Here is a 16,197-nt window from a genome sequence, read left to right as displayed (position 1 = left end):
TGCAAACTGATAATTCAAAGTATTGGAAAATGACGGCTACACAAAGTCTTCTGCCCTTATCTCACACGTACTCTCTCTCCTCTTTGATATGAGGACCCTCCATATATGAATCGTAAGACTTCTCCTCTCACAATTTTAATCGTTTGATATGATGGGTTTCATTCCACACCGGCAGTCTGGTGATCCCTTACCCTAAAAATATATGAAACTGATTGCATGTCTTTCCTGAAAATTAATTTTTGGATCCTTTATCCTCCTTTATATTACTGCAACCAATGTCTCCATTGGTTCCCTTTGGTTAATGTATGGAAGAGCCTTTGGTGGGATTAGAGCTTGGAGGATAAATGGTCTCCTTTTCTTTCATCCAAAAGAAATTTGAAAGAGATATGTCTCTGCATAGAAATGAGCTAATTAATATGTAAGTTTTAAGTTTGGCTAGAATTGAAACAAAATATTTACTTGCCATTGTGATCAAAATCCACTCACTTCTTTCAATGTGGAAGTCTCTAGAGCTTGCCTAATGGAGACTCCATTTGGCAAAGAAAGTGGAGAAAATTGAATTACACATCATTTGATGGCCTTTAAATTATGCAATCCATATAACAATGGAATGCCGACGTTTCAAGAAATAACTAGGCAAATCTAGTAATTACCATTTAAAGTTGAGAGAATGTAGAGTAAATTTTAGAAGTATTAGTGTATCGAGATAGATGGAATGCATGTTTATATAAAAAAGGGTATTTAATCCAATTAAACTATAAAATTTGATATGTAGCTAATCTAGAACATGTCTTCTTTATTGAACAAAATATGACAAATGAATAGGATCCGAATGTTACAAGAGGAGCATAAAACATACAAGAAAACCCAGCTGTTATTGGGTCTCATATTATTCACCCACAAAGAATACTAAGACCTTGTTTGGTTAGAGGTGAGGAAAAGTAAATTATAATTGAAATAAAAATATAGAAAGGAAATCTTTTAGTAAGTTGTTTGTTAGGAAACCGAAAAAAGTTTTGTCAAAAGACCAAGAAATTTGTTTATGAGAACGTGTTGAACACATGGCTTCCGAATTACAAAGATCTAGAATCCATAAAGTGAATATAGATCAATCAATCCTACAAATTAAAGACCGACCTTTCTTAAAGAAGGAATCAGTCATGTTGTTTCCTTCCTTAAAAATGAATGAGAAACTACATGACTACATATACCGCCACATGAATGATATCATGAAGTATAGGGGCCACTAAAATTGGGAGACACACTACCCAACCATCTTCGCCAGTATGAAAAAGACATTTACCAGAAGAAAAAAAAAAAAATAAAGAAGACGTGGCTAAGTTCAACAAGTCTAGACGGGACATTGCAATTTGCAAATGCAATCAAAAAGAGGGTAGGAAAATGAAAAGTATATTTTAAATATTAGTCAATTGAGCATTATCAAGATTAATCTCAAGGGAGTAGTCTGAATTGGTAAGGGGATTTTCGTCTGCAGTTTTGAATTTGACTCCTTTTGTCTTCTAATGTTATTTTCGATGAAAATTGAATGATTTTCATTTAACTTTGATATGACCGGATCCATATGATTGTCAAGATGAACTCCAAGGACTAGTCAAGCCAAAGGCATGGATACTTGTGGTTAATAAAAGAGACATTGTCGAGATTCTTGTGATGTCATGGTTTTAGGTCTTGGTATCATATATGCTGATTTGGCCGATTTGTATTGATATAAACCATGACAAATACTGATACGGACGGTATGGACATGCATTTTTCCTTCCATGTTAGGAGAATGATGACGGTCCATGGTATAATTGAGTGGACGATTTAAACGTTCTAATTAGCAATAATCAACTATGAGTGGACGATTCGAAACTTTCTAATTAGCAATAATTCTAAATTCCAAAGGGTCTTTCTTCTTTTGATGACCCTCTTGTATTATAGAAAGTATCATTCACAGAGCGAAATCCATTTCGGCTCCAAGTGGTGGCCATGTTGGGTTGGACTTAGTGGTTCAACAGGCAAACGAAATCACCAATTGAGAGAGAGAGAGAGAGAGAGAGAGAGAGAGAGAGAGAACCTAAGGTAAAGTTGATGGTAAAAGGTAATGATAAGGATCAAAACACCTGTACAGGGAATAAGAAAATTGAAAACCGCTTAAAAGATTGAACAATCATGCTCGTTCTTACAGATTTTCTTCTCTCAAATTATTAGCTGCAGCAAGTTGCAACGAATGTTCGTATGGAATTAAAAGAAAGAAAATGCGTAAACACTAAGCAACAAATTAATTCTGTGAAAGAAAAGAGTGATTCTCACTGACGATGATCACAATCAAAGAATAAATAAGAGACAAAGATTTATGGAAGAATATTATCTATTATATCAGTATCAAAAGGCTCTCAATACACGGCGTAAAGAAATCCATTCCAATCCCATCCACCTATGAAATTTTATTCCCTACTGTAACCATATAAAACCCCAGGCATTCATCAGATGTCGAAATTACAGCAGAACCAGAGGTTTTCCTTCACGAAAGATAGATCAATATCCTCCGATCTACAGTAGATTAACAATCTGAAAAATGCAGAAAGAAAAAGAAATATACCTACTAAAAAACATGAAAACAGTCTGAAGCACAAGGAATCGAATCGTATAAAATCCCAAAGTAACAAACTCCATAAGAAAATTCGTAGTCTCAGAGTAGTTAAAAGATGAAATAGTAAAAAACAACTCAAGAGACATACGAGATCTTCTAATCGTTCATCGGTTAAAGGATCCAAGCATGAATGCGAGGAAAGAGACGAGGAAAGCAGCGGCGAGCGAGGGAGATACGGCACCGAGTCCGACACCTGAAGTAGGACTTGGAGCCGGAGCTTCAGCAGCGATGGCATCTCCAATGAAGGAGAAGACGACGAGGACGACCGCCATAAGAGTCACGAAAGAAGCTTTGCGGCTGAAACCTTCCATGTCTCCTTTTTTTGCTTCTGAAAAGAGAGAGAAAGGTTGAGAGCGAAAGGTAGAGAGAAAGAGAGAGAAGAAGAAGAAGGACTCCGCCGATGGATTTCTGAGCGAGTCCGGTTGAGGTGAGGAGATAAAGGTGGTGAGAAGGAGGTGGAAGAAGTATTTATATATGGAGGCCCGTGTGAAGAAGAATAATCCTCGCTCCTCGGGCAGACTGCCCTGCCCGAACGGACAGCCTGGTCTATACGGAAAGAGGACAGCTGGCCGTGTGTGGGCCCCACTTCATTTTCCATTCCACAGTAAGGAACATGGGAAGTTGGAACATCCGAAGACTGACTTTTCTCTTTAATGGGGCATTATTCTATATTCTCTAACTTGAACGGTTACTGGAATTTATTTTGGATCACCGGCGGGTGATGCTTACCAATGCCACCTCACCCAAACACATTTTTTTTTTTGGTAAGGACCTCACCCAAACAAATCAAACGGTAAAAAGAAGCATCTAGGGGTATTTAAGGAAATATGATTAAATATTATTCACGATCATTTTCATTTATATGTCCCCGAGATTTGTTGTTATTGTTAGAGCCTCCATCTTTTACGATTATTACGGCAATTGTCGTGCGTTGTTCAGTTTGGTTTATGCCCAAAACATAGTGGAGGAAAGTGACCATTCTGCCCCTCATGAAAGTTATAAATTCATCCTATTTATGGTTTTCATTGGCTCCACACTAGTATAGTAATTCTCTCCTAATAATAAAACGGGAGAAAAAATCTTACCGGTCTAGTGTTGTGACTAATGTCTATACTCAAACATAGGCATGCATGAAAAAGACCTTGTTACCCCTCATCTCGTGTGCTAAAGGTGTTCATGCACACCAAGATAGGCAACGCCAAACCAACAGAGTTCTTTCTCCCTAATAAAATAGGGCATTCCAAAATCTAGGTGAAAGTATTTCATCACCTAAGCCTTAGGGTGAATGGGATCCCACTCTTTTAGTTCACAGTATTGGAATAGGTATCGGCTAGTTCAGAACCAATATTATATCTAATTCTTATTGGTTTGTATTAAATGTTTTTCCCTTCTAAGATATAGGTGTTATGTCATATTTTACTATTCTATCTTTTTTTTTTTAATATATAATCTGGACTTGGGGAAGTCCGTATTATTAATAAAAGATGAAAGAATAAAAGTGGAAACATAACCCACATTTGTCCAACCTAAAAATATAGAGGCACTCACACTCTCAAACCACAACCAAATAACCCAAAGAAAAAAGTTACATTCTAAAACTCGACCACCCAGGTTTACTTTTTTACCTATTGTCTATATTGTATGAGCAAAATGGTAGCCGATATAGCTGATCCAATACAATTTCTAAAACCTGCAAGAAGCTCTTCATCGATGGTGGTTTGATGTTATACTAGAACTAGTGGAATGGTGAGTTTGATTATTAACTCTCACCTTGACTAAAGAAGGTCCAAAATACCCTTCATGGCTTCAATCAAAGGGCCAGATCCCCTTCATGGGTGTTGGGACTTGGGAGTCCTGTTTTCCGAAGGATCTTCTACATCTTATATGGCAGCTCTTGTCCAATGTGGCTTAATCTCCCCCTTGTGGGCGCTTTTTTGCACAAAAAAATAAAAGAGTCAAATCTCATGGTTGATGAGATTCTCTCTTCATTGGTGAAGGAAAATTTGATCCAAAAATCTAAAGACTGCATGACAAAAAGGGTGCATGGGAATGACGAGAGGGTGTAAAAAAAAAAAATGTTAATACATGTGATATATGGCTGAATTTGTGTATATAATTTATGGGAGAAAAAACGCTATCTGCTCGCATTCCTCCATGCCCAAGTCCTAGACACAGCATGGCACGGAAAGACCATGCTGCCCAAGCAAAACCATGCACTAAAGATGCTCTAGTGCTCACTCCCATTGGCTCGTGTGTTGGTGTGTGCCTATGTTAGCATGTTAGTGTTCTTTCTCATAATCTATTGATGATCACTCCATAACCAATTGCAAGAGTTGCCACATCACTCTCACGTGACACAACTAGGTAAGTTAGTATTTGTAGACTAGAAAATATTGCCCACAATTATTGCAGTGGTGAAAACAAATATATATGAATGAAACAATTTGATTTTAAATAAGTTTCATTCTATAAAATTTTACTTCATATCTTAGCCAAATTACTTAGATCTTAATAGAAAAATATGATAAAGTTAAGGAATTATTTGAAAAGTTGAATTTTCATACTATTGAATAATCTAAGTTGATAAAAGTTTTTTCCACCAAAAAAAAGTTGGTAAAAGTTTCTCTCCATCGGTTCATACACAGAGAAGAGAATCAAGGATCATCGGCCTCCCTCCTATTGTATGTAGTTGGTCCCATTTTTTAAGTTAACTATCGACATTTCCCTGTCGTTATGAATTTTCAAATCTTTATTATGAATCAAACATTCTTACTTAGGCCGAGAAAACAAGGATCACCCACAATCATATTATTATACTTTTATTGATCTTTTCTAAAATTTCATTTCACTTATCTTAATTTATTTTACTTGTAATTAATATTAGGCCATCGCAAAGAATCTCTCAAAAGATTAAAAACTTGTTTGATAGAGTGATGACCTACTACCAAAAGTTTATTTCTTTCCTTTTTTTGTGTTTTTTCCAAAAGTATTTAAAAGGGACAGCCTGGGTGTATATTACTATATTATACCAAACATAGAAATATAATAGGAACCACGTCAATGTCAGGAATACCCTTAAAAATACAATAATTAATGTGTAGACGGATGGGCATTTCGGTCAATTACTGGTTAGTTATGTATCTCACGTTGGAGGCAGTCGGTGCCGGCTCCTCCGATTCGATGCCCCGGGATTCAGATTCGGAATCCTCTGCGGATTCTCATCTAATGGAAAATTGCTTGTGATTGAGGCGAGTGGGACCCACTTTACATTGAGGTGTGACTGACGAATGAGGACCACAAGCGCCACTGCCGCCTCTCTCTCTCTCTCTCTCTCTCTCTCTCTCTCTCATTCTTGGAACTAGACGTAGGCGCTCTTTGCTTTGATTTTTTTTTATATTTATTTGATTTATTTCTAGTTTTACAAGTGTTTCGTATAATTGATAGCACTTAATTTCTATTTTTAATAAATTAGAATAAATTATAAATTACTCTCAAGCTATTTGTGATTTATGGCAACAAGTCATTTATGTTAATTTTACTACCTTAAATGAGTATGTGTGCTAAACTACTCAAAATCAATGGTAAATAAGTAACTTCAATCTGTTTTATAATTTTTCAATAAAAAACCCCAAATCATATCATTTCTCTCGCTCGAATTTCAAAGTTGAAGGTGAAAACTGAAACCTATTTTTTCATTATATAATCTATTTTATAAATAGTAATCAAACGAATACCATTTGTGGTCCATAATTTATTATCACAAATAGTTTATAAAAAATAGTTAATAAATACAAATAGAAATCATACCAAAAAGAGCCTTAGAATACATTCTAGTTCGATAATGTATTCCATGAATTTATGCCAAATGTAAACTTTCATCCATGATCTTCTCAACGTCAACATTTTGTGGGTCTTGAAGTACCCATCCCCTAAAGATCTCAACTTTTTAATCATAGTTAAAGAGAATAAATTATATATTACCCTTGAGAGAGAGAGAGAGAGAGAGAGAGAGAGAGAGAGAGAGAGAGAGAATGAATTATATAGGATATTTAAAAAAAAATGGTAAAAGATTTTTTAAATTATGAAAGCATTTAGAATTGAATAGCGGACTTTTTGAAATTAAGATTGTGTTTGATATTATTTTTCGAAATACATTATCTAACCTAGAATGTATTCCAAAAATAGAGACCAAACAAAATTAATACTTTAGGGAAAAAAAAAACGGGAGGGTGTTTTGGTCACTAGAAGGGAAAGGAAGTTGAAACTTGGAAGAGAAGAAAAGAAGTTAGAATTCTCTTTCAAGGGGTCCAAGTTTTCCCTCCCCTTTAATTCAATTGGTATATGGACCTTACGCTGGATGATAGGGCAAGGGGTAAGGTTGGAAGTCTACTCACCTTTGGAAACAACACCACTCATAAAGAAAATTTTCAAAATAAAAAAGTTCCTCAAACTTCTTTCCACAAACACTTTTTTTTACTTTTCCTTTTTCATTCAAAACATACTTTCCAACTATAGAATTTAGAAATAATTAAAACAGAAGACAAACAGACTCATTAGACCCACAAACCAAACCTTCTTTACATGTTGGGTTGGGTTCTCCCAACCCCACCCCCTACCCTAGTCCCTCCTTTATTTAGGACAAACTGAAGAGAAGGGATGCCTTCATCTATGCTTAACAATGACAAACCCTTTATACTCTTCCTAATGATAAGTAATAATGGAGACCACTCTCCAGAGCCCCCACACCTCACATGGATTTTCTCTGTGACAAAATAGCCATTCGAACCAAAAAAAGTTGGCTATTTTGTCTTCATCCTTCCCCCATTACCCCCTAATCAACAATACAAAAAACCACTACTCAGTGAACCAAACCGGCCCACCCACAACCAGAAAACCTTCGAGTTGGACCCCTTGGTTGGTTAGGCTGACCTTATTCTGCTTAAAAATGAAAAAGGTTAACAAGAACATCTAATTCTTCTGCATTACTTCAAAAACTAATATGTTTTACTGATCTAAAATCATCAGTCCTCATCCAAAGAGTTTGGGAGAACCCAATTCGTTAGATCAGAATCATTGATTCGACCGGTTTTCCATGGCTTAACCACCCAATTCCACGATTGAAGAAAAATAATTATAGTTTCTGATTTAATTAATGCAATGGATTATCATACTAATCATCAATGTATGCATTAATAATTAAATCTGCACATGGCAATAATTAGCCAACAATGCATGCATTACCCAGCTAATCACTTGCAGGCCCACGATTACCTGCAAAACAGCGATGATGATACATAATTAAAGAGATTATTTTTCAGCTTATGGTTGGCAAGACACAAACTTAGTTTAATCTTATAGCTTAAGGTATCCTAACTTTAGAGACAGAATTATTTAAAAAAGACCAATAGAAAAAAACTCAACCCTACTTTTCTTATATAGTAAGAATGAAACAGACAATACCAAACAGAAAGTCTATAATGTCTCTCCAATTCCAGCTCTCAAAAGTGGAAGCAGTTTCCCACCACAGGAGAGAATATATATGTTCCTAGTAGTTTCTTGTGAAAGCAATCTAAAACATATTACTGTCACCTTCATTGATATATCCATCTGATTAATCAACTTACTAAATAACAATATAATTTACATCAGTTTTTCCTGCTATTTGACATGTTTCACCCAGATTAACCGATCCAAATCGGGATCGGATCAGGATCCTCAGTAGTTGATCAGGCCAGGATCCAAAGTTTTTAAAACCTTAATTATGACATTATATTGAAATGATGTCCTTCAGCTATGATTTCCCTTGAAAAGAAGAACCAAACAATCACAAAAGATTGAGAAGAAGAGCTTCTGACGTTCAAAAATTTTCACATTCAGACTTGGACTGGGTCCATGTGCTTCCCCATGTCTTCCAGTGTTCCAGTTCAATGCAGTTAATTCATGCCAATGTTTGCCAGCCAAGTGGAAAAATGAAGGTAATTTGTGAATTTATTCACCGATTTTGTGCAGCTGATAAAAGGAACGAGCAGTGGAGCGGCGGTGACCATCAGATAGTTGATCTGGAAGATCTGAAAAACAAAAAGAAAAAAACGACCCAAACATGGGAAATGGCAAACAGAAGAAACAGCCTCCTTGAATAAACCTGACAAAAAAGCTTGACAGATGAAGAATAGGATACAAGAACACAATTGCAAATACTCCAAATGTTCAGTCACCTAAAACTTAACCATAATACCATTGCAAAAAGGGGACAAGAATGTATCAAAATTACATTGCAAGTTGAAATTAAAAAAGAACAAAATGAATACTATAAATTCTGATAACAAGAATGGATGTCGAATACTAATACCCGGAAGCTGAAAGTCTATACATCTATGAAAATTGCTTATACAGCGGTATTTGTATCTTTCTGAACTAAGTTAAAGGAGAGCAAAGTGTCACGGCCTTAGTCTCCTAGCCGTCCGTGACAAAAGGTATCATACATTAAAGCATGTGATACCAGTCTCTTCTTCAATGTCATGGTAATACACCATAAAGCATTTTGGAGAAGAACTCCGACATGCACTGCATAAGAATCATTTGGTCCACCAGATCCATTTTCTTCAACCAGAACTTCTATTTCTCATTCAGCAATACAGCTAAATGATCACAAGTCAATACCCAAAAAACTTTGGTGCCAGCTGTAACAAAGGCTCCAAAGCACTTGGAGCAAACTTCCTGGCGAAAAGGAAACAGACAGTAGAGGGCTCGTTATTATAGAGGCAGTTGTGATCTTCAAGAATCCTCTTTAGGAAATCCTCTGTGATATCAGCTTTTCCAAAAGTAGCTGGATGAGCACCACCCCTTGACCAGTCCACCCAAGTGAGGCTCCTGTTTGCCAAGAGATGTGGTGCCTGAATGGTCAGCATCGTTGGAAAATAGTGCTCATCTACATAACATGCTGGTTTACAGAACTCCTCGAACTTTGAGTGAAAAATGGTATCTTCCACTATATGAATCGCAAGCCTACGGTTTACCTCAAACCACTGGGACCCTTTGCGCCACTGTGTGATATCAACCTCAGGTGCCATGTTCTCATTGTAGCGTCCTCTACCATAGGGCCCAGGATCATCAAATGCACCAATAAAACTAAACCTGGAACTTGATAGGTAGTCGTAGACAATGCTGAAGTTGAAGACAGGAATGCAAGACTCCGATACAAGTACAAACATTTCATTGGAGATATCAAGCAATGCATTTGCTAGAAGTCTTCTCTCAGCATCACACATACTCATCCTGCCCCACTCAGACACCTGCAAAGAAAGAAACCATGAAATTTTGTAAACAGAAACGAATTTACCCAAAAAAGCATGAACACACAGAATTAAAATCAATCTCAAGGAAGATACTAGTCCGTGATGCTCAAATAAACAACATAACAATCATGGGATCTGGTACCACAGTGATGACAACTTGGTTGATTCTTACCTTATGCCCACAACACTAAAGCCTATTTCAACAGGCTGAATGCCTAAAGACATTTTTGGGAGTTCATACTGATAAATTTTAGTCCTTATCTTTACTTTCTACTTATTTATTTTCAACAGGGTGGGGGAAGTAAGCAAAATTCATCAAGGAAAAGGGTAAAAAGGCCAACCACCATAATAAATTCAGTACTTGCATTCTGGTACTAATCAGAAGAGTTTATAACCAATGATTGGCAAATATACTGATTCCCAAAATAGAGATTGACCAATGGGAAGATGAAATTTCCATATCCCCCCCCAATGTATGTAATGATGACAAGTTAACTTTGGAAGCTAGTGTATGTAATGAAAACAAGTTCAGTTTAGACGCTACAGGGTTAGACAGAAGGTTAGAAAAAGCTCCAATGTTGTCAGTTTTTTCATATCTTATCATGGGCCATGGCCAGAGCCAGACACAAGAAGGTTGACAATTTTATCCTTCCAAGTGGTTATGCTAGTGCAACTGAATTAACTTTGAACAATAAAACTGAACTGATTGACATAGAAAAGCAAAATGGAAACTGTTGTCCATGGTACGGAAGCTTAATTTGAGTAAAAATGACCATGCATAGACATGCCTTGCGCTTATTTGATGGACGGACGAACACACGCACTCAAGCACACACATCTAAGCACTAATCACATCCAAGTTCCATTATAACACACACATGATCTGAGAAAGACCCTGACACTAGATCAGCAACTGAGAATAATTAACTCCCGCCTATATTGAGTAACATCACACTTTCTTGGCTTCCTGCTCACAGCATTAGCAAAGATTGCAGAGGCAGAAAATAACACTCTCTAGGATGGGTTCCACAATAATTATTGATCCATTAATGACAAACAAAAAAGCATATGGCAGAGGATCTCTAAATGTCCACAGAAGGCAGAACAAGTTCTCGGCTTCCTGCCCACAGAATTAGCAAAGATTGCAGAGGCAGAAAATAACATTCTCTAGTATGGGTTCCACCAAGGATTAAAGTATCGGTATATGTCGTCGTATCGGTCGGCCAAAATTAAGATACGTATCGGAGGGTATCGTATCGTATCAGAGATACGCTAAGATACGCACATAAATGGATAGGAAACACTTTTTTATACACATTTGAATAAAAAAATAGTTAAAAAAAGTTATATATAACATGTATTATGCATAAACAGTAAATTGAGAGTATCGCACTAAGAATCCAAGGTTTGTAATTGTCCCATAAATGTAAAATCCTTGTTCCCAACCTTGATTTCCACTTTAGTTAGAGAGAAAAATGGTTAGCAGCAACTTTGGAACAAAAACACGTCAAAAATTATGTTTTTCTAAAAAATTACCCATTTTGGTCATTTAATGACCGTATCGGTACGTATCGGTGTGTATAGGTCGATACATACCGATACATACCAAAACGTACATTTCACTTCAATTTTGAATTTTGCATAGAGTATCGGTACGTATCGGTGAGTATCGGTGCGTATCGGTGGTGTATCGGTGCGTATCGGTGTGTATCGTAGGATACGTATCGATACATAAGGGTTTAAAATTTTTATGATACGTATCGGTATGTATCGTGCCGATGCCTACCGATACGGCACGATACGCACCGATACGTAAAACCATGGGTTCCACAACAATAAAATTATCTCTAATTCTCCTCATGCATTAGTAGGTCCACGCATGGGCGGAACCAAGGTTTGTGTTAGGATTTTTTTTTTTTTTCCTGTGGGGTGGGGTGGTGGGGTGGGGTGAGGGCAATCACCACATCCCTTATTCAAAGCCAACTGATAGGTACATCATCAGTTTATGGTAAAATTTAGCTGAAAATGCTACACCAAATAGCTCCAGATCCCTTATCCAAAGCCATCTATGGGACTGAAACTTCTAAAGATGGATTTATTACAGAAAAGCTTCCTAAATAGTAAATGGGGGGCCATAGTTCAAGTGGAATAAGATATCAAAATTTAACCAACACAAAATCCCTCCTATCTGATGGGCTGCCTGAAATGGAAATATCATCCCTATGCCCTCTAAAAATCCCAATAAAATTTACATAATTATCCACCAAACATATATAGATATAGATATATATTTTAAAGGAAATTGATATCAGATTGTGTTTTTTCCCTTCATTGATCCACCGAACATAAAAATACTAAAGATATAATAAAACCAAAAACATAAAATTAAAGGGTCCACCCCCCCCCCCTCTTGATCCACCTAGGAAAGGAAACATAGGCATCTAATCCTCATATTCTTAAAGCTTCCAAATATTGTTGAACCCAGAGAGCCAAAGAACGAGTCAGCATCTTCAAACAGTCATTGTGGCAATCAAGAGTGGTAGTAGAGATTTTTCTGCATCCATGTCCATGGAAAATTGGCACGATACCTATCTAGAATTATCTTCTATTGTACGGAAAACAAGAATCAGTCATAATGTTTTGACAATGAAGAAAATAATCCCCATCATAATATCTACACCCAAAAAAAGGTCAGTCATTTTCTTTTCCACACCAAGAGATCTTAACAAGGCCATTCTTTGCAGTTTCAGCATACCTTTGTCAAGTTTTCTTTACTGATAAGTTACACCAAATACCTAGCTAACCACTCTGACTCCAAATAAATGAAGGATATAAACTTCCAGTGAGAAGCAAAACCATGCTTCTATCTGATACAACTACATCCCCATCAAGTAATCCAAACCAGTAACATTCTATGATCAAGCTTAGCGGTTCAGATCAGCTTACCATAAAGTATCATGTCAAAGGGATCCCAATCAAGTCTGGACCAAAGGGATCACCATGAAAGAGAGAAAATGTATTTTGTTAAGCAACCTTTATTGCACTTAAGCAGTTGTTTCTGAGGGATAGGTAATTATTCACTACTGCTTCCCACATGTGCTTAAGGAAAGAAGAAATTATCAAAGACCACCATCCACTCCTCTTTCACCTAGAAAGAGGTTAGATTAGGTTAGGGAAAAAGAAGCCTGAAAGGAAGCATGGCCCCTACGCCCAGACACAGGCTAAATGACCACCCTCCCCCCCCCCCCAAATGAAAGGTGGAAATCACACCACTGTTGATGCTTCTGTGTGCGCTCCCATTAGGCCCCATGCTGCCTTTTAGGGAACCCTCTCCCATGTGGAAAATAGTGAAGCGGTATACTCCACTAAGCATAGTGATGGGATCTATTTCTGCAACTGCTTCCTCACCTGGCCAAAAATTCCTACTTCTTCATTATCTAGTTCAAGCAAAATATTAGCTTACAGCAATCATAAAGGACTGAAGATCTAGGTATAACTTGTACTTCTAAGGGCTGCTGGAGAAAATTGCCAATCAAAAATGATGTTCCCCAAGAACTGGCCTCCAAATACTTCATGACTCAAAAAGATGAGTCCAGATATCATGAAACCCCTCCCCCTGTTGCCTAAGCATTACCCAAATGTTAGGCACTTTAGTGGCAGCTCTATGACTGAAATCTATGTAAAGGAAAAGAGAAAATCAGATCAAGTAATATATGTTACAGACAATGGTACCACTGTACCAGGATTTGGGAAGGATACAACTCAGGTATGTCATTTTGTAAATTTGTTTCCTGTTTTCCAGAAAACCACATGGTTTAGAACATAATTGTGCAAAATTAAACCCCAAATGCAGTGCACAGTTATTGCACCAATTGTTTTCTCGGAAACAGTGGTTGCCTTGTCTGGTTCATTAAAATCAAATCTACTCTAATGACCCTTTTATAAGACCCAACATCCACAAAGAAGTTTATTTCCATAGAAGAGACTGTTTGATTTGAGATGATCTTTTATGTGCACGAGTAATGGAAGTCCACTATGACTGATAGAGAGGGAAAAAGGAAAATGCCATGATAAATGTCAATTCAATCCTTACAGAAGTGAGCACTAACATGAAAATCATTATGTCATTCTGTGAAGTTCTATATTAAATTCACAGGTGGAGTGAACACTTCTCATTCCATGTATGATAGAATTATCATACCACAAGTAATTCTCTATTTGGAGGGGTAAGCCCAAGTTGTAACCAATTCACAGTTGCCAATGTCTACACCAATGAAAAGGTTATTATGTGGATGACCTTAACCTAGGTTTTCAAGTTTTCAAACCCATGGTTGGCAGATTAGCTACATGAAAATAAATGCTTACAGAGAAACTGCCATTAAAGAGGGAGAAATGGAAGTATTACAAGTATTAATCACATCAGAGATAACTTAAGTTTGGATTCAAAATCCTAAGTCATAGAAATAACAAGAAGTATTAATCAACAAAAGGGCCATGTTCCATGTGAGAAGATGTTCAAGTAAGGGAAACAGCTATCTCCAAAGTATAATTTAGCATATAAAGCACAATAACTGTCACAGATTAGAAAGGGGTTCGAGGTCTATAGATCCCTTGTCCAAGAAACAAGCATGACAACTAATGTTACCATCAGTAGATAAACGTTGGCTGTAATAAAAATGGGAAATTGGAGAATATTTCTCGCATCTCAGACATACATTTAACAGCATAGATGGAAAGAAAAACTTAGAAGTGATACCTGGCTAGGAATCTGTCTCCGATAGAAAACAGAACTGGGAGGGAACTTGGCCTCGTAAGATGGCAGAGAATGAATATAGATTGAATAAAGCCCTTCATGGCCCTTGAGGAACTTCTCCCAAAGAGGTGAAAGCGGCAAGGGCCCCCTCGTCAGGAACATGAAAGCAATCTTAGGAACTCTAGTAAACGGATACTCGTTTATTTGAGGAGCAAATGATGCTCTCCAGAACAGCTCCTTATCAGTCATTGAGTGCATCAGATTAGACGGAGGCTTGATCCAACGTTCTAGAACACCAGGCTCTTCCAAGCAGGGCTGGAATTCAGACCTTACTGTGCTAACGACGTTCTGAACTCCCCCATAACGGATCATAAACATGCTTAGGACAGAAATCCCAAGACCCAGAATGAGAAACAACCCAAAGAACTGCAAGATCCTTAGGGGGAAAACCCTCGATTGGGGTGCCTTGGGTAAGGCGGAAGGGTCTTTGCCGTCCTCTATTGTTAAAGACCTTGATTGCATCGTAATGGAAGGATTGATATTCTGTTGAAACTTCTCACCTTCTGAGAATTTTGTCTTCTGGGTTTAACAAAGACACATTTCTCGCATCGGAAGCTCGCCGGGCTCTGCCGATATCCATCCAGCAAGTACCAACTTCTTACCTTCGTCTAAAATCGAAAGCAGAATCTCTTAGTTACAGGGGAGAAAGGGAAATTGGAGGGATTTTTAACATATGGGTATCTGGTTTGCTTCCATGAATAAATCTATTACATCAGAAACGCAGAACGACTCGATGAAATTAAGATCATAATTAAATTACGAAGCTTTTATTGAATTAAATAGTAATAAAAAAATACTAGGAAATTCCAGAAGAGCACAAGCTTGATTGAGGTAGTGGCCTGGTGGGTCACATCTCACAGAGATTGAATGTTTCCTAGAGACAAGGAAGCTAAAAAGCATCAACGAAGGGAGTAATTTTTTTATGTTTTTTTTCTCCTTTTTGGGTTTTCAATCTAAGCAAAAGCCGCTAAACTGAAGTGATTAAGGAAAAGAAAAAGAAGTGGATAGATCGAGATAATCAATCTAGGAAAAGAAAAGCTATGGATTCTGTGTTGGATGTTTGGGACGCAGAGATGCAGAATTGAAGAAATCATGGGAACGGCATGCCGAAATATTTGGATTCTGGAACCATGTATAAGGAAGGGAAGGTAGTAACAGGCTCAGAGCTCTTAAAGAATTCTTACCTATTAAGCAATCCAACTGCACATCATCCGTATGGTCTACTTTCTTTTTCAAATGTTGGGTTAGGTTACTTGGGTGGGCAATTTGAACCAACCGGATTTGATTGTTCCGTATAAATTCATCCTGAGACCGAGCAAGGCTTAGGCTAAGATATCACACGTCTGAGACCGGATCAGGGTTAGAAATTTCAGACCCTATGTCAGGGTAGGGCTGAGCTAGGGTTGAAGCCTCACGCTAATCTTAACCCTATT

At 37.3% G+C, this 16,197-nt stretch overlaps 1 protein-coding gene across 2 annotated transcripts; it reads right to left on the bottom strand.

Moving 5' to 3' along the window:
* Positions 1-8,862: 8,862 nt before the first annotated feature.
* On the bottom strand, positions 8,863-15,966 carry LOC122072100 (glycosyltransferase BC10-like). 2 transcript variants are annotated; one of them, XM_042636644.1, is made up of 3 exons: positions 14,708-15,966; positions 9,673-9,948; positions 9,330-9,526 (listed from the first exon to the last, which is right to left on the bottom strand). In XM_042636644.1, the coding sequence occupies exons 1-3, from the start codon at positions 15,224-15,226 to the stop codon at positions 9,464-9,466; spliced, it is 858 nt and encodes a 285-aa protein (XP_042492578.1). In that variant the 5' UTR covers positions 15,227-15,966; the 3' UTR covers positions 9,330-9,463. The 2 variants fall into 2 exon arrangements, with proteins under 2 accessions (XP_042492577.1, XP_042492578.1); XM_042636643.1 differs by having other exon boundaries at positions 8,863-9,948; positions 14,708-15,962.
* Between the last annotated feature and the right edge of the window lie 231 nt (positions 15,967-16,197).

Source organism: Macadamia integrifolia, chromosome 2, assembly GCF_013358625.1.
Source record: "Macadamia integrifolia cultivar HAES 741 chromosome 2, SCU_Mint_v3, whole genome shotgun sequence".
NCBI lineage: Eukaryota > Viridiplantae > Streptophyta > Magnoliopsida > Proteales > Proteaceae > Macadamia > Macadamia integrifolia.
This window is presented reverse-complemented; position numbering and strand designations above follow the sequence as displayed.

Bases quoted from the DNA above. Each gene is read 5' to 3' on its own strand.
- LOC122072100 (XM_042636643.1), bottom strand. From the start codon at position 15,226: ATGCAATCAAGGTCTTTAACAATAGAGGACGGCAAAGACCCTTCCGCC. The intron at 9,949-14,707 runs GTATCACTTCTA...CTTTCTTTGCAG, and splicing joins GGAGACAGATTCCTAGCCAG to GTGTCTGAGTGGGGCAGGAT.